At 38.8% G+C, this 18,363-nt stretch overlaps 1 protein-coding gene across 11 annotated transcripts in view; it reads left to right on the top strand.

The window, feature by feature from the left end:
- FOCAD (focadhesin) overlaps nucleotides 1–18,363 on the top strand; it is a 211,513-nt gene that overhangs the window by 63,096 nt on the left and 130,054 nt on the right. For 9 of the 11 annotated variants that reach the window (XM_032797563.2, XM_032797566.2, XM_032797565.2 and 6 more), the window contains one exon: nucleotides 3,805–4,062. In XM_032797563.2, coding sequence (XP_032653454.1) covers nucleotides 3,805–4,062 — 258 coding nt within the window. The remainder of the gene's footprint in view (nucleotides 1–3,804; nucleotides 4,063–18,363) is intronic. The other 2 variants (XM_032797567.1, XM_075067300.1) reach the window with 1 other exon arrangement.

Here is an 18,363-nt window from a genome sequence, read left to right as displayed (position 1 = left end):
TTTTCCATTTCGACTATATCTTTTTTGAGATGGAGTGACCAGAACTGCTTCCAGTATTCAAGGTGTGGGTATACTGCGGACTTAAATAGTGTCATGATGATATGATATTTCTTAACTTTAGGACCAGGAATGTAGTTTTTTAGTGTTCCCACATGCTTGGTGAATTTGTGCACCAGGGTCAAATCACTAACAGAATATAATCTTAAATGGAATTTCCACGTGTTCTTTTTTGTGCTTTATGCTCTGTTCCTACGGGGAAAACCCTTGTCAATGTTGTCTTCATCTCTTGCCTCAACTTTTCTAATTTGCTATGTCTCTGAGCTTCTAATCTCTGCCATGCAGCCCACCCAGAATGCTTCAGTGAATAACATTTTCCCTTCCAGACTACATCCCATCCCTTCTTTGATCCTTAACTGGCAACCATCTCCTCTTGTATCAGTGAGGTTCCTAGTACAGGCCCTCAAGGCTTTACTTTGCTCATGCTTGTTATTCTGCTCTCCTTTCTTCCTGTGATTTAATAAGCAGAATGCCCTCGGACTCAGAGATCCCAATAAGAATTAGAACTCCACTGTGGCAGATGCTGTACAAAAATAACAGTCCCTGCCTCCAGGGGCTCACAATCGGAGAATCCCGCTTTGCTGTGCACAACTTTACCAGCTCCCTTCATCTTTCTCTCACTCGCCTCTTTGAGTCTTTTTCTGGGCTGTCATTTCTTCTGGGGACAGAGTTGCTGTTTCTGAACTAGAATCCTCTCTCCATTCATACTCCTATAAATTCTCTCGTTCAGTGAAGCCTCAGTAATGTGCCACAGCAGACACGATTTTTCAATCAATCAATAATATTAAACATGAAATGAGATCCTTCTTTGCCCATCTAGTATATTGTAACCAATTTGTGGGTACTTACAACTACTTGACTTCTGCTGTGCTGCTCGCAAATCATAGCAACATGGGGCTACAACTTGAATCCTCCTCCTCCTCTGACAGCACAAGCCTTTACCGCTTAAGACAGAAGAATCTCCATTAGTTAGGTCCTTTACTACCATGACATACAACTGAGCAATTACTTCATTCAGTAAAAGGCACTGGCACATATATGCTGTGTCTGTACTGTCTGTCTAAATGAGATTGTAAACCCTTGGAACAGGCATCCTGTCAGTCTTTTTACAGTGCAATATATGCTGTGTCTGTACTGTCTGTCTAAATGAGATTGTAAACCCTTGGAACAGGCATCCTGTCAGTCTTTTTACAGTGCAATATATGCTGTGTCTGTACTGTCTGTCTAAATGAGATTGTAAACCCTTGGAACAGGCATCCTGTCAGTCTTTTTACAGTGCAATATATGCTGTGTCTGTACTGTCTGTCTAAATGAGATTGTAAACCCTTGGAACAGGCATCCTGTCAGTCTTTTTACAGTGCAACATGGAACACATTGTCAGAGCACAGTAAACAAATACTTAGCTGCTAAATGTTAATGCTAGCCATCACTAAACTTTCTGGCAAATGTTCTGTGAATAAACAATAGTACTCCCAAAAATGTGGAGGGGAAAGAGACATGATTCTCTAGAGGGGAGGAGAATCATGGTAACATAAGGGCTTGTATTTTTCCAGCTCCACTGCATATAGTTATTATGTAGAAATTATTACCACCACAGTCATTGTTCATTTCAGTGAAATGCACAAATACAAATGAAATTGTTCCAATTAAATGCTGAGACTCCCTCCCCTCTCTTCCCAAGAGAACAATGTGTCAGAAAGGCAGTAAGTCATTGTGAGAGAATGTTACACGCCTGTGTAGGTTACTACTGTTCCTACTGTTTAATGGTAAGGAAAACAAACGTATCTCCAGAGAACAGTCTCTGAATCACAGGATTCGGTAGAAAACATGCCTGAACTCTGGGGTTTTTTTTTTCTTTGTTTTTTTTTTTCAAATATTTTGAAAAATGCAACAGTAAAACTCATCTGTCTCTGCCAGTAAGGGGTATATTTTCTGTCAGTGCTTGCATAGTTCTGGTGGAAGTTGCCCAGCTAGATTTCTGTCCACGACAGTCCTCAGATTGGAATGGCAGTGATTATATATTTTTCCTTTCTAAACTCCAAAACACTTAGGTGTTCCAGCTTTTTTTCAGCATTTATTTTCCGTTATTCAACTTGAGAAATTTGAGGTGTGGGTATAACCACCTATGCCCCTCAATTCTAGTATTGGTTTCAGCTGTGGTGAAATTACATCTTAGGGACTGATCCTGATTTTCAGATGCCTGAGGGAGCTGCAGTAAGCCAATATCCTGCTGAATCAGGCCCCTAACAATAGAACCTAAAGATCCTGAACTTTCTCATCAGGCCACATTCTGATCTTAAATCAGCCTCTATGATAGCAACTGAAGTAAATGAGACCCCTGGGTGCATCTGAGGGGAGAATTTGGCTCTAAATGGTCTCATCTGACAAAGGAACAGTGGGTTGCAGGTTGTTGAATTTTTCACATACAATAACTGATGGAATAAATATTGGAGTAAGAGTTAATTCTAATTTCAATGCTATTCTAAAAAGGTTATTTAAAGTACAGGGACGTTATAGTTCTCATTAATCAAAATAAATTTACATTACGTTAAACAATGTGATTAAAGTTAAGGTGTGAAGATTTATGTAGAACTGCTATGGCTTCTCATACAAAATATCTTTTCCACTTGGAAATTCAGGGATGAACAAGTCTTGACCCTGACTGAGTCCGAATTATGGGTCAATTTCTAGTTTCTAGCTGGAAACCTCCTTTCAAATTCATTCCTTACTTGCTTCATACATAAAATGTGTTGCATCTAAATGCTTCATCCCCTAAAGCTACCTCTCAGTTGTAATCTAGATTTGGGTGTGGAAGAACACTTGGAAAACATTTCCTTTTATAAGAGAATCCAGTTTTAATAAAAAAAATGTCAGGTAGTTTGTTCTAAATTAGTGTTGTCTTTTAATTAACAATAATATGCCTTGAAACTGTTCCACGATTTAAAAAAGGAAATAGCTGACCGATTCTTGTTGGGATTTTTATCTTTCCCTGTTATTTTCAACCCAAATATTACACAACTACACCTGTGCTAGAACATGGGAACTGAAAAATAACATTGGTTAATTTAATAGTGTTGTCCAAAGCTGGATGAAATGCAAAAAAGTAAACCAAAAACATAACAGGTCATGCGTAACTTACATTTTCTCTTTCAATTCATAACCTGGCAGTTTAAAGCAACATGACAGTCTCCAAAATAGCAGGCACTTTTGTCAGAAACAGGTACAGGTCTGTTGCATCTGAATGCTTTACGCGGTCGGCAAAAATAAAAAAAAAAAAAAAAAAGAGAAAAATAACAATTTTAATACTGTACCTGTAGTGCGGGCGATTCTGCCCGCCATTACACTCGATGTAATTTTGACTATACGCGATTTTCGCTTTACGCGCTGACTGCGGAACATAACCCCAGCGTACGATGTGACAGACCTGTACTTTTAATATACTCCAGCTTCATATTCTCCACTTCAGTTTGGAAATAGAACCATAATTATCATCAGGAATAGTGATGATTGCTGCTAAGCAGAGCGGAACTTAGAAACAGTGAATTTGAATCATATTGGTCTTTGGCGACAGAACCCATGGATAAGCAAGTAAAGAAAGAGAGATTGTAATTTAATTTAATTTTTTTTTCCTTTAAGAAATAGAATATCTCAAACAAGTTTAGGTGGGGAAATTTGGATTTGTTACTTTTTTGTTTTTCGAGATTTGGACTTAATCTTTCATTGTACTAATTTGTTTCTGTTTTCCAGTCATCCTGCAAGGTCATCTTCCCTATAACCAGTACGTACAATTTATTGTATACAACCTGGAGGATCCTAGAGCACATGAAAGAGAAGTCTGCAGTGCTTGTCTGGTTGTCTTTTATTAAATCACTGCTACCTCTTATGAATCAAGTCCCCACTCATGTTTTTCTTCTCCTTGCTTACCTCCTGGTTCAAGAAAATGGAGAGAGTCTTCGTGAAGTACTGAGTGCTACTGTGGATATAGCCAAGGCAGATTCCTCTCAGGTAAAATCTGACCATTAATGGATTGCTCTGTTGCGTTTCCACTAGCAGTGTTCATTGAATGCATATGGGTGGTGTGCTCTTTGTGTCTTGTGTAAAATTGCTCACTAGCCTTTTTTATTTAATGTCGGTGAAGAGAGAAATGTTTTACCGCTGTGCAGTAACTGAAGAGTTTTTAGTTTTTCAGGGATGTTTTTCAGGGTGTGGAATGCAATAAAATAAGAGGCATGTTTTTAAAAAATAAACCAAAATGGAATGAGTTCTGAGAGTTGTGACTTCTTCATTCTGGTGGCTGCACAATGGTGACTGTCTTGAATTTGCCCTTTATAAGTAGTGAATCACTGAAGCTGTAAAAGCATTATTGTTAAAGTGTTACTGTGTTCTAAGTGGTGTTATACCAGTCTAATATTGGTGTCATCAACTTGCTGTGTGAACTTGAACCAGTAGAGCTGCAGTTTTTTCAGTCTGTAAAAGGGGGCTAATCTCTCAGGGGAAGTAGTAAGGATTAACTAAAGTTTGTGAAATATTGTGAGACCTTTAATAGGAACTGTTATGGAAGTGCAAAGCAGTATTATATGCTTTTAGCTATGTGTTTATTTGAATGTTCTGGGAAGTAAGTCCAAAATGGTGTTGGGTGTATTCTTGTGGTAACTTTTGAAACTTTAATTAGAAAAAGGTTTTCCAAACTATAAGGTGTTTGTGCTTTAGCACATTCACCTTTTTGTAATGATCTCCCTTTCAGATTATTTTTCTCTTCTTTTTTTTTTTTTTTAGTTGTAAGTTTGCAAGCTTAAAAAAATGACTATTATTTGTGATCTTACCCAATATATATGAAGAATACAATGCAACAAAATTGAGAAAAGTCTAGTAAGCCATTTCTGGCTTCTCGTGACCTCATAAATCACAGTCCTCTTGTGGTGACTGTGATGATCTCAGAGTCCCTTGATGTCTATAGACTTACATTTCAAAATTACCTGAATAGTCTGTGCTATCTTTTTGTCTACTTCACTCCCTCCAAATTCAAGTCAGGTTTTTCACAATATCCATATACATATCTGCGTAAGTTGAAAGACAAAAATAGATACCAGGCTTTATAATTTATCAGTCATAACACCAGATTGTCGTGTGTGTGTATTATTTAAGTCGGGGTACTAAACTAAGACAATACAGTAGATCATAAAATATTCATGTTTATATGTTGAACATGGATCACTTCTGCTGTCTTGGCTCAATTCTTACCAGTTCACTTAACCTTGATAGGGAAGTTGATGCTAAAATCAGCAAAGCTTAAGTTACCTTTGGCAAATTTACCTCAAGTCTTTGTAACAAGTTGCTAACTCTGAACAAACAAAGTGTCTATCAGGTTTGTGTCCCTAGTACTTTCCTTCACACTTGTGAAATCTGGGTTGCATATTCCAAGCAGGAGCAGAGACTGAACAGTTTCCACCTCCACTGTCTTAGAAAAATCCTTAGAGTTACTTAACACCAATGAATCACTAATAATGAGACCCTTGACAGAACTGGCCTACAGTCTGTGCAGACTGTGCTGGACGCTCACAGGCTTTGGGAGACATGGAATGCATGCCTCAAGATCGTCTCCTGAAGGCTGTGCTCTATGAACAACTTAAGAACTGCCTGCGATGCAGAGGAAAGCCAAAACTCCGTTATAATGACAAGGTCAAGCAAGGCCTCAAGAAATTCAGCATTCCTCGTGACAGCTGGGAAAATCCTGCCCACAATAGTTCAGTTTGGAGAAACCGAGTTTAGACTGGTGCAGTCACTGCGGAGAGCCATCAGAGAGCCTAGGCGGAGGTCCACAGGCGAGCCAGGAAGCAGAGTATTCTTCACCTTCCACCTGGAGTGGGAAGGTTTGCCACTCACACATCAGGGTCTTTTCTGATATCATTGCTAAGCACCATTGACAGACTGACTTTGTCACATCTCCTTTCATCTGTCAAGATGTTGGATGGCCGTATATGTTGGAAAGCAAGAGAGAGTCCTTTAAAAATTAGAGATGCTCTTGTAACACAAAGACCAGCTTTTTGTCCAGTTCTTAAATGAACTTCTGTTTCAAATGTTAGTTTGCACACCCATTAGAGCAGGATTTGGCAACATGTGGTTTGAGGACTATGGGTTTGTTTCTGTAGGATGCTGAGTCCTCTGGTCCTGATCCATTGAATTGAATGGGACTACTCGAGTGCTTACATTTGAGCACATGCTTAAGTGCTTTGCTCAGTCAGGGCCATCATGCAGTGCCTTCAGAGGTAACTATACCTTTGATACTGGTACTAGCACTGTGTCACCTATTGAACTCCTATTATTCAACTTCCTCTCTCTTTCTCTTCTCAGTATTCTTTGTGCTTATGTCTTCTGTTTTTCCTTATTCTTTCTCTGTTAAATGGAGGGGGCTGCATATGCACATAGGTTTGGAAGGCATATGAATTTTTTTTTGTTGGATATTTTTATTCTTCTGAGTTGGGTATTTTTCTTTTGCGCATGTCTTTTTTCCCCCTGTAGCTTTGCATTTGTTTTTGGTCATGGTTTTTGAGATTTTCCTTCCTAATTTTCCTATAACTTTTTTGAAATATTTTTTTTCTTTTTTTTAAAAAAAACACATCACTTCAAAAGTTTAGACTCCCTCCCTCCCATTTTTAAACATTCCTTTTATTTATATTTTTTGGCAGATTTAAAAGCTTTGGACCTCAAATATGCTGGCCAGGTCACATGGACATATTAGCTGACCCCTTTCATTCTCAGACGTATGACAACAGATAAAAAAAAATGTGGCTTTCAGTCTGGAAAAGATTGCAAACTCTTGTTCTGGAGTTACTCATCAAGTTTATGAGCATTGTGTGGGCATGGAAGAATCTGTAAAATGTGTTAATTTACATGAACTGCAAGCTTGCTACTGTGAAAAAAAGGATAAAATGTATTACGTGTAAACCAACAAAAAGCCCTTTGGATGCATTGTTCTGCAATGCAGTTGAGATTCCAGGAACTGGATAATGCCCTGAAGTCATTTTACTCATGGTCTCTCTCAGATTACCAAGAGGGAACCCACACTACAGTGCTTTGCAAAAGATCTATGTGCATATGGTGGGGTAGTTTGCTGCCACTTCTATGTCCATGAGGCTGATTAAGTCTGGAAGTAAACAATGAGTGTAATACATTAGCAAGAGACATGGCAATAAAGAGAAGTAGACAAAATTGCAAAGCAAAGCTAAGGGTGACATCCAGCTTAGTCTGTCAGCAGACCCATCTAATGTGCGTTCCAAACCCCATGTAGCCATCAGTGGAGTGGAAAGAGGTTATCTGGTAATTCACCCTTGTTGTATTTCCGTGCATTTGTGTGAATTAAATAGAGAGATGCTGTCTTTTGTTCATTTTATTATTTGAAGTTCTTGTGTCGTGCTGTGCACAAAATTTATGCAGCTATCATTGAGCTAATGTTGATAAGATACTGTATCATTCTAGAGAGTTCACAGGTAGTTATAAATTCAAGGTAACACTATTTGCACAGAGACTGGACAGCAATTGGTATTTGCAGAGTTCCCAGAAGAAGCTGTGTAGTCTGCAGGCTAGTGCCTTCTAGAGAGCAGCTGCATATCACAGAGCAAAGACAAAAAGGACATAAGCTAGTCAGAACTTTGCACTAGTGCTGTTAGACAGAAGGCTCAGATTTTTGTGTCAAGAGGGCCTGCTGGAATCTGCCTCTGTTGCGCCCTGTGGCTTCGGACTCCCATTGCTTCCCTCACCTGCACTCTACAATCCTAAAAGGCATCCTTGTTTAACAATTCAGTATAAAATACAGTACCCTTGGTTGTTTTTGTTTTTTCAGATAGCACACTTAGATTGTATAATACCTAGTTGCAAAGACCTTGATTATATAGAGGAAGGGAAAACAATGACTTGGAAATCCTACCCCTAGACTTATTTTCCTGATAAATCTTTTGCAACTAAAAAACATCAACTTGCAACACAAAAGCCTGAAGTGACTCTAACTAGACAACTTTCCAAAATGGTAGTGTTGCTTGGTGGGAATTCCAGTCTGCAGGTGTCTCTTTGAGGAAAGTTTATACTGTATTCCTTCAGAACAGAAAAATGTAAACTATTTTGGGGAATTTTTAAAACCTTCCTTCTCAAATGGCTTTGCATGTCTTTGCTTGAGGTCTTCAGTTGGGACTAAAAGTTGCTTTTGAGGCTGAGTAATGGGAAAATACAGAGATTTGTACTGTAATGTGCACTGTGCCAGTAGCAGTCTGTTATAAATTATTTGCATAGTCATGGATCAGAATACAGGTTAAACCCAGGTCATCGCATTTGCTGCTATAAAAATGCATTTTGGATTTGAAAAACTCAGGTATTTGAGTTGTACAGTGTTTCATTGTTGAATTTATTATTAGCAGAAGGTCTCTAGTTTTTATCACAGAATCTTTCTTTTAATCTAAAAATGTGAGTTAGAATGGATTCAGAATTGTTATATGAAATACATTATCAGCTAAAAGACCTTTATTGATAACTAGGGTTCAGCTGATTCTTTATCTTCCACGGTCACTTCTTATGCTTGAGAAGCAAACCTCATTCCTCTGTGGCTTGTATGAGCTATCAGTTACAGGAAAGATGGGGCAAACGTTTTTACTTTATTCACACAATAAAACTTTGATGTAGTAACCAGAATCAGGGCACATTTAAAACAAACAAAGTTTAGTACTTCACTCCAGGAAGCATACATGTGGTTTTAAAACAGGCATGCTAGGAACAGCACAAAAGCACTGACAAATAATGTGGCATAGCATACATTACATATAAAACTGAAATATAAGTGAGGGGAAAATGGCTGATCAAAATGACAACAATGACAGAGTGTAAAGCTTATAGGCAACAGAAGGTGGTGGCCAGACACGATATTGCGGTCTCAAGCCAGCGGTGATAGATAAGTTTATAGGACATTATATTTGGGTATGTTTCTTTATGTAGTTGCATTATTTTGTTTAGCAGAGGAGGGGGTTAAATTGCTGATGTCTGCTTCCTTGACATAACTCTCTCTTGGCAACAGTTGTCTAATAAATGGAAATCAGTTTCCAAAGTAGGTCTTCAGTTAAGTCAGAAATACATAACCAGATTGGAGGGTCAGGGTAAGCAAAAGCAAACTAAACTTAGAGCAATATTGTGCCTGAAGGTGAAAATGAGCTGATTAAAATATACTACATTCCTCCTTATGGTCATTAACTCTGTTTTTTTTTTCTTGCAAGGAAATTCATGGGTTAAGTTTCAGCATTTAAAACAAACATTAATAGCATATAATCCTGTCTCAAATTGGTACACGTGTTTACTAACAAATTTAAATGTAGGGCACATGATATAATCTTAGATTGAATTAGATGCTCTGTAGCTGAGCTGTGTGTGAGATAAATAATAGTACGTTCCACAGCTTGAAACAGTGAATGTTAATGCCTCACTTCCTAACTTTTTAATATGGTTGTTCAAAATTCAGTAAAGAAATAATTTTAAAAAGAGAGAGAGAATATTAACCTACAGAAATCTGCAGACTGCAGTACCTAGGCAGAATGAGTTGAGTTGAAGACCTATGGACAGATTCTGCTCTCAGTGATACTGGTGTAACTCTGGAGTAACTTCACTGACTTCAATTTAACAGATTCAGAGATAAACTTAAATGCAAGTCAGTGGAGTTACACCAGATTCATAGAAGTGTGATGGAGCAGAATTTGACCCAGAGTGTAACTTCTAGTCTGAAGTGTCTTGCATTGCTTACTGTATGACTAAATCTTAAGGATAGGCTTTTGTGTGCTAATATATTAAAGACTGACAGAGGCAGCATCAAACATTAGATTAGGTGGTCTGTCTTCACTGTAAGTAGAAGGGTCTTCCTGGCTAGGGGAATAACCTCTGCTAATATTGTGGAATATTTGGACACAAGTAGCTCCAGTGACCCAATACAATGATGAAATGAAGTTTAAAATTACGTTGGCTTTTTTTTCCTAATGACCAGCAGCAGGTGGATCCAAATGGATTGGGAATTACTACATAAAACCTGAAACTCAAACCATAACTATTTGTTATTCTCTAATTGGGTCACATTTGGTCTGCAAATAGGCACTGTGCAGACAGTGACTTCTTGTTTTAGATAATTGTACATTTTAAAATGCTTTTCTGCAAAGAATGTAAAATATCTTACTTCAAGTATCTTCTTACTAGAACCACATAATAGTATTACAGTTGTCATTCTTGTAGGTAATCTTTTAAAACTTGGAGCAAGTAGTAAACTATGGTGTTTAATTTTGTGGGGATATATCCCCTGTTGTCTCTAGATGAGTGCTACAGGGGAAATGTGAATGCTTTGTATGGAAGGTTGCATAATAATACCATTGTACATTTATATAGCACTGTTCATGCCAAAAGATCCCAAGGCCTTTTACAAACTATGGGCCAGATTGTTCCATCTGGCTGAGCTGTGCAGAGTGCAAGGTCGAGGTGGTGCTGGGGGAATAAAGCAAAGTGGAACTAAACTACCACTGCGCCCCCCCAGTCCTGGGGCCATCTGATTCCGGTCCAGTGCCTGGCATAAATTAGAGCAACCCTGAGGCTGCTCTGATTTATGCTGGCTGCTTATTGCTCCAAAGGGACCTGGGGATCACCATGATGGACTATTCTAGCCATACTCCCTTTTCAGTTACCAAGGGCTAGAAGGGGAGACTAGTTAAGAGCTGTTACAGCAGCTTCATGGAAGGGTTCAAAGCAGGTTGACTGGACCAAACAGTCCATCCTATGCATCTACAGCACTGGAATCACTTTCCCAGTGTGCTGCTAGTGCTTCTGGGGTGGAGCATGGAAGTCTGGTAGTCATCTGGTATATAGTAACTAATACATTTTGCATTCCTAAATAAAATCAGTTCTCCCCATCCATTAACTAGTTTTGCGCTCCCAAGTAAAATAATTCTGAACTTTCATACTACATCAGTTAATCAGTTCTACCAACTCTGCCTTCCAAACACCAAAACCAATTCTGATATGTATACCTCACACAATCTCCCAGTTGGTAAATTCTGGGCTCTTTCTTAGTTAATGAATTCTACCTCCCGCACCCCCAAATGAATTCTGGGCCTTCTTCTGTCCTGCCTAGCTAAATGAATCTTTGAGTCCCTATCTGTTTATAAAGGGCTGTGCTTCTTCCACTCATAGTTTCCTGGATGTGTGGGAGATAGGAGTCAATCTGCTCTGTTCAGTTATCAGATCCAGCTGGGAAGGGAGTAGGTGTTTCCTCCGGAGGGCTAAAGCAGCTCAATTGAAGAGGGGCTGCAGAAAGGAACTTCTGCTCTTGTGACTACCCCTGGAGCAGAGTGAAAGGCCCCTAAGTCCTAGCAGCGCTAGCATGAATAGCGCATTTTGTGTTACTTTGGAGTTTTGTATGGGCTTCTCAAAATGGTGTGCAGGGCCTGAAAGGTTTTGGGGAATAGCAGTGAGTCCTTAATGGGCTGGGGAGACCAGCACCTTATAGATGGTGGAGAGAGCAGGAAGGAGCTTGGCCCCTGAGTGAGGCAGCAGCTAGCCTGAGGCCAGACCACTGAGGCAGTATTTCATTAGTACCAAGCGAAGCTGAATGCAGCTAAATTTGAATAAGTGGAACTTTATTAAACCCTGTAGACTGCTCTGTCCAAGTGGCTGCATTGCTTCCTGCCCACTCCCCACATTCTCCGTTTTCCTAGTGTTTCCTCAATAACACTCCCCCTCCTTCACCTGCCCCCCCGCCCCCGGAACATGGACCCTCTGACTCCAGTTCCACTGATCATGATACAGGTGGTACTGCTACTGGAGGAGACACAACAGTCTGAAAGTTATGAGTGAAAGCAAGAGAGAAAAGCTCTAGTACACTAGGGACATTTTCCAAAATTTTGCCACCATTACTAACACACTTCATCTCCGTTGATGTTAGAAACATTTAGATGATTACTATAGATAGGTGACTGGTGGCTGCTGATGTTCTTAGCATCGTGTCATCGTAACCCTGGTCTGAATAGTCTAAATAAGTAGGGATTCAGTAGGGATAGTGATGGGCGTATAGGTAGAATTGAATGAAGAGATGCAGAATGGAGTAAAGTGGTGGAATACTTTTGACCTAGCAGAGTTTGTGGAGGTGCTCAAATGCCATGGTGATTAATACAGTATAAAAAGCTAGCTAGCAGTAAGAAAAGATCCAGGAGGAATTTTGTGCAGTCCATTTTAGTATTCAAAATAATCAGTGGTTCTACTGCTGATGTAATTCCACTGCTTTGTGGTGCTGATGATTAGAGCAAAGCTAGAGATACTTCATGGTGCAGGTCTAGTTTGTATGTGGCAGAGTAATGTGCTGGATGGAAGAGGGTCATGGAGAAGCTGTCTGAGTAGAACCCTACCTTTATTGCTTGAATTTAGCTGCATAGACTTTACATCTCTTCCTTAGGTTTAGCGTTTATTTTAACTCTACCTCATGACAGTGACTAGGGCTCAAAAACGGGTCTTCCATTTCAATCTTGAAAAACCTTTTGACACTGAGACTATAATGTATATATAATAAATTAATGGAGCATTGCAGAAATTTTCTTAGTAAAAATGATTGCAATAACCAGTTTTGCACACAGCACCCCTCTCCCCCCCTTTCTTTTCATAAAGCGTATAGATCATTTTTTCTTTACTTTTTCTGTTTTTTCTCCTACCCTAGTACAGAAGCCTGACAGCCTGTTTTATTGTTCAAGATGAGTGATTATATTTGATCCCTTTTTAGATATCTTACCAGCCGAAAAGTGTTGAAGTAATGGTCTGAAACATTCTGGAAGAAAGTCCAGAATCTTTTTAAAAGGCCAAAGAATGAATAACAGTGCATATATTATCAGGCTGACTTAAATCAAATCATTACTGAACTGCACTGACACATGCTGTTCATGAAAGACTTTATACAGTCCTTTTAATCGGATGAATTGTCTTGTTGTGCAAAAACTGTTATTACACTGTGTGTGAAACCAACCATGCTGCAGGGGGAAAAAATTAAATTGTCTGACTGAGAGGTCACTTGTGAATAGTAACACAAGATCTATTACCATTATTAGGGGATTATGAGGCTCTAGAGGACATTCACTCTTCTATGGTTTTCAACTGCTCGAATGAAATATTTTCGTGGTAAATGACACCCTTCTGGGAAATTCATCTGAAGATGCATTATCTCCTGTCTTTCGGAGGGGGAAAAAAGTGGGGGTGGAGGGCGGAAGATGACAAAAAGCAAAATATATTCTTCTTATTCATCTTGAAGCTATATGTAAAAATCCATTAAACTTGATGTGGGTGTCTGAAAAGAGTCTTAAGTAATACTTGATGGCACTATTCTCAGTCTGCTGCTATTAATACCAGAGAATGGCTTTAGTGGAATTGTGGACAGAATCTTGGAGGGATGTTTGCTACAAGTTTATCAGGATGCTGAAGCACATGCAGTTTTATAGAGCATATGGATTAGATTCTCTTAAGTGCTCAGAACCACAATTGGGGCCAAATCTTAAAACGCCACACTCGTGTGGCCACCCAAATGAAGTGACCAGATTTCCAAGAGTGCTCAGCATTCAGCAGCTCTCACTGTTGTCACTGGAAACTGCTGAACATTTTTGAAAACCGGCCATTTCACTCAGATGTCTAAATGGGAAATGTTGGAGTGTGAACTCTGGAAAATCTCATCCTATGAATCCAGTGTTGTAAACTTTTGAAGTAAAACCTAGAAAACTAATTGCAGTTCCATTTGCTTTTTGTTTGTGGTGATGAGAGGATCTTATTCTCTTCAATATTGTCTGATTAACGTAGATGAATTCTCTCATGAGATAATGTATTTAGGTTAAGAAAGCGAGGCGTGAATGAAGAGCCATTGATACAAGGTCAATGTTAAATTGAGAATTGGATTTTTTAAATTGTGGGTCCTAATCCTTGTGAAGTGTTGTTCTGTTTGGGTATAATTTTATTATTGAGCTAATTTCAGGATAATTTTATTAGCAGCTGTAGCACAGGAGCTGTTTGGGGAAAAAATCCATTAAAAAAATTCTGGCAGGGAGAAAGGGGAGGGGGAATGATGGTTTCTATTTTCCCCCTGCTCCCTCCAGTCAATCACAGCATCAGCTTTTAAAGGACTAATTGTTTTATAGCTTAAAAATAAATCACCAAATTGCAGGGGATGTGTGATTGTGCATATAAATCCTGGTGGTTTGGGGAATAGCAGCTTTTGTTACAGTTAGATCTTTGTGTAGCATATTTAAACTTTTTTTTAAGAGGGGCTGTTGGATCTTTTTCAAATAGAATAATTAAACCCAAACTCAGAATAAACAAACAAACAAATAAAACCCTGGAATACCTTTGTTGGGTTGCTAATGAGAGGCTTGACCTGCCTGCTCCATATTTGGGGATGATGAGGGATGTAAAATGCACTGTTGCTAGGCAACACATTTGTCTGCCTTCTGAGCATGTTCATATGCACTCTAAGCTAATAAATCTTCATGTTGGCTTTTTGAAATGGTTCAACAACTGACGAAGAGTTAATATTTATTTATCTTTCACGGGTACCCAGACAAGTCTTATTTATCCATTAAATTAGGGGGGAAGGGGTTGTGATGCTAAAGCGTATTGTTTGTCTAAACTCACAATGTATAGTGAAGTTGTTTTTTAACTGTAAAAAATTCAAAAGGAAATATCAGTAGAGGATTGTGTAACTGATAGCTATATAAGTTTACTAGCAAGTGCTTAATGTTTCCCATGGAGCTTCAGACAATATTTAAACAGTTATTAACAAAAAAAAATCATTTGCTGTGGGGATCATAATTGTCATGGAGCATCATGCAGTCTTCTCAAATTCAGACCACTGAGATAATGAGCTGATATTGAACACATCAGATAATGAGGTAATACAGACCCTCAATCTGAAGGTCAGCTTCTCCTGACCACTGCAGAGTGAAGATGGGACTTAGGAAACTGACCTTTCAACTTAAATGCAGCAGGTATGAATAATATCCACTGTAATTATAATTGAGATCCAACTTCCAAGAGAAAAAGGATGGTCCAGTGGTTTAGGCACTAGTTTAGGACTTAAGAGGCTTGGGTTAAAGTTCCTGCTCCATCACAGGATTCCTGTGTGACTTTGGACACTTAGCCTCTCCGTGCTTTGGTTTCCCAATTGTAAAATGGGAATAATAGCGCTCTCTCTCTCTCAGCGGTGTTGCAGGTAAAATACATGATGGAAGAGCGTAAGGCAATGGGAGTTATACAAGTATGATAGATAGAGTGTCTGTTCTGCATTTCCTTTTTTCGGTTTTTCATAGCTTTCCCAACAAATTCCTCTGAGGCTGAAATTGTCCAGGCCTGGTGTCATCCCAAAAATTATTTCACAAACACTTTCTCTGGCACACCTGAGAGTCAATGGATGAAATCCTGGCCCTATTAAAGTCAAAGGGAGTTTTGCCACTAATGTCAGTGGAGGTAGGATTTTACCCTAAGCTCTGCAAGACTGCAGTTTTTATCAAAATCAAGGTGCTTTCAAGCTCTCTTGTCACAGCTGGTGGATCTTGTAAGCTCTCAAGGCCACAGGACTCAGGATCTTTCTATTTTTTTCTTAGAAAAACAGGAAAATTAAATGCAAAAAATTCTAGTTTTGATGGAATTTTCTGGTTACAAAATCAAACTGTCAAAAGTCAAGATATTCCAAAAAGTTAACACTGGAAATGTAACTCATCCACACTGTGTATGTATGCAATGTCCCTTCTTCCTCATTTCCTTGCTATGTGTAATCTTTAGAGTATCACATGTGAAAAGGATAGGATATGTGTTGTGACCCAATTAATAATGTGGAAGCAGTCTAATTTTTGGAGCAACCTTTCTTTTCAGTGCTGGTTTTTTCTTATCATTGAGACAATAATACATTTGCTGCTTGTAATTTATCATAAAGTTAAAACATTGTAAGACCAAAAAGAAAGGAAGGGCTGGAAGAGAGGCATGATTGGCCTAGAGAATGCTGCATCTTCAAACAGTGATATATTCTAGTCATTAATTTCACTAAAGAGGGCCAAAACTATGAAAAAAATTGTGTTGCAAACCCAGACAAATTTTTGACTTTGGAGAATTTTTCAGATCCCTCCTTCACCCCCAGAGGGAAGAAAAAAAAAGAAAGAAAGATTTATAGATTGTCTCATCACTAGAAGTAAATATCTTATTATTGCCTAGAAAACAGGAGCTGTAAGTGTAAGGTGATAAGTGGTAAGTGGTCCTATTAGAGTAAGGGTTAGTTTATAAACTTCATTTTTCATAGAAATGTGGGACTGGAAGGGACCTCAAGAGGTCATCTGATTCAACCTCCTGCACTGAAACAGGACCAAGTGTACTTAGTATACCATGACAGGTGTCTGTCTAACCTTTTCTTTAAAAACCTGCAATTACAGGGATCCCACAACCTCTCTTGGAAACACATTTCAGTGTTTAGCTAGACTTAGAAAGTTTTTCCTAGTATCTAACTTAAATCTCCTGTGCTGCAGATTAAGGTAATTATTTCTTGCCCTATCTTCCATGGACGTGGGGAACAATTGATCACTGTCATCTATATAACAGCCCTTAACATATTTGAGGACTTATCAACTCTCCTCTGCTCCCTCAGTCTTCCTTTGTCAAGACTAAACACTTCCAGTTTTTTAACCTTTCTTCACAGATCAGGTTTTCTTTGATCATTTTTGTAGTTCTCCTCTGGACTCTCTCCAGTTCAAATCTTTCATAAAGTGTGTTGCTCAAAACTGGACACAGCAGTCCAAGTACAGTGGGACAGTTCCTCCCATGTCTTGCATATAACATTCTTGTTAAAAAAAACAAACACCCCCCCCACCCAGAATCATATTAGCCTTTTTTGCAACTACATCACTTCATCTCCTATTTAATTTGTTGATCCATTATAAACCTCAGATCCTTTTTAGCTGTACTACTGCCTAGCCAAGTATTTCCCCTTTTATATATGTGCATTTTATTTTTCCTTCTAACATGTAATGCTTTGCATTTGTCTTTCTTGAATTTCATCTTGACCATTTCAGACCAATTCTCCAATTTGTCAAGAGTGTTTTGAGTTCTAGTTCTGTTCTCCAAAATACTAGCAACTCCTCTGACCTTTGTCATTTGCTAATTTAATAAGCACATTGTTCACTTTATTACCCAAGTTATTACTGAAAATATTGAATGGTATCAAACCAAGAAAGACTTCTGCGGGATCCGATTAGATATGTCCTTCCAATTTGACAGCGAACCATTGATACATACTCTGAGTATGGTTTTTCAACCAATTATGCGATCTTGGAACTGTTAACAATTATTTTCAACAACTCATGGAGGATGGTGAAATCCCAGAAGACTGAAGAAGTTTCAGGTTTTCTTGTTTATACACTCCTAATTTTTTCTTACCTTAAGTTTTGTATTAATAAACTCTGAAAGCTGTTTTGCTAAGAGAGAGCCCTTTATCCAAATAAGTAAAATTTTAGTTCTCAATTTTTTGCCAGTAAAAAGACTTTTTTAAGAAATGCTGAGAAAATGAATGAATGGAAGTATGAGTGATGTAAGAAATAATAATGATCTTGATCACATCCAAAATTTGTAGTGGTTTAAAGGAACTGTTCCATCTGTATCCCCACAGAGAAGGGGGGCCAAAACTGCACCCGTGGAGTGATCTCTTGGTGTTCACATGATCTTCATATTTTTGGAGTACATCTGTTGCAGTTTGGTGAGATATATTGTTACAAAGCTGCCAATAAAAGAGAGAGGACTGCTAGGCTGGCCAAAGGTCAAGCTTGTTTACCCTGAACCTGGATTGGTCTGTGAGACCTGATACCCCCTGATTTTCTCAAAAGGCTTCTAGGAGTGAACTGGATTATTCCCTTAAAGATCCAGGTAAATATGGACGAAGGTGCAATTCTTCCTGGCACCACAATACCAAGAAGGGCTTCTGCCTCTCCTTCCCCTAGGAAGGAGGAGACCAAGGCCATGTCTACACGAGATCTTAAATTCGAATTAAACGGCTTTAATTCGAATTTATGGAGCACCCATCCACATGACGCAGCCCTCTAATTCGAATTAAAGGGCTATTTAAATCGATTTTAGTACTCCTACTAAACCACAGGAGTAACCCTAAAATCGAATTTACTAATTCGAATTTAGTGCAGTGTGGACGGAAATCGAAGTTAATGGCCTCCAGGAGCTATCCCACAGATCACCACTGACCACTCTGGACAGCACTCAAAACTCCTATGCACTGGC

Source organism: Chelonoidis abingdonii, chromosome 6 (genome assembly GCF_003597395.2).
Source record: "Chelonoidis abingdonii isolate Lonesome George chromosome 6, CheloAbing_2.0, whole genome shotgun sequence".
Taxonomy (NCBI): domain Eukaryota; kingdom Metazoa; phylum Chordata; order Testudines; family Testudinidae; genus Chelonoidis; species Chelonoidis abingdonii.
This window is presented reverse-complemented; position numbering and strand designations above follow the sequence as displayed.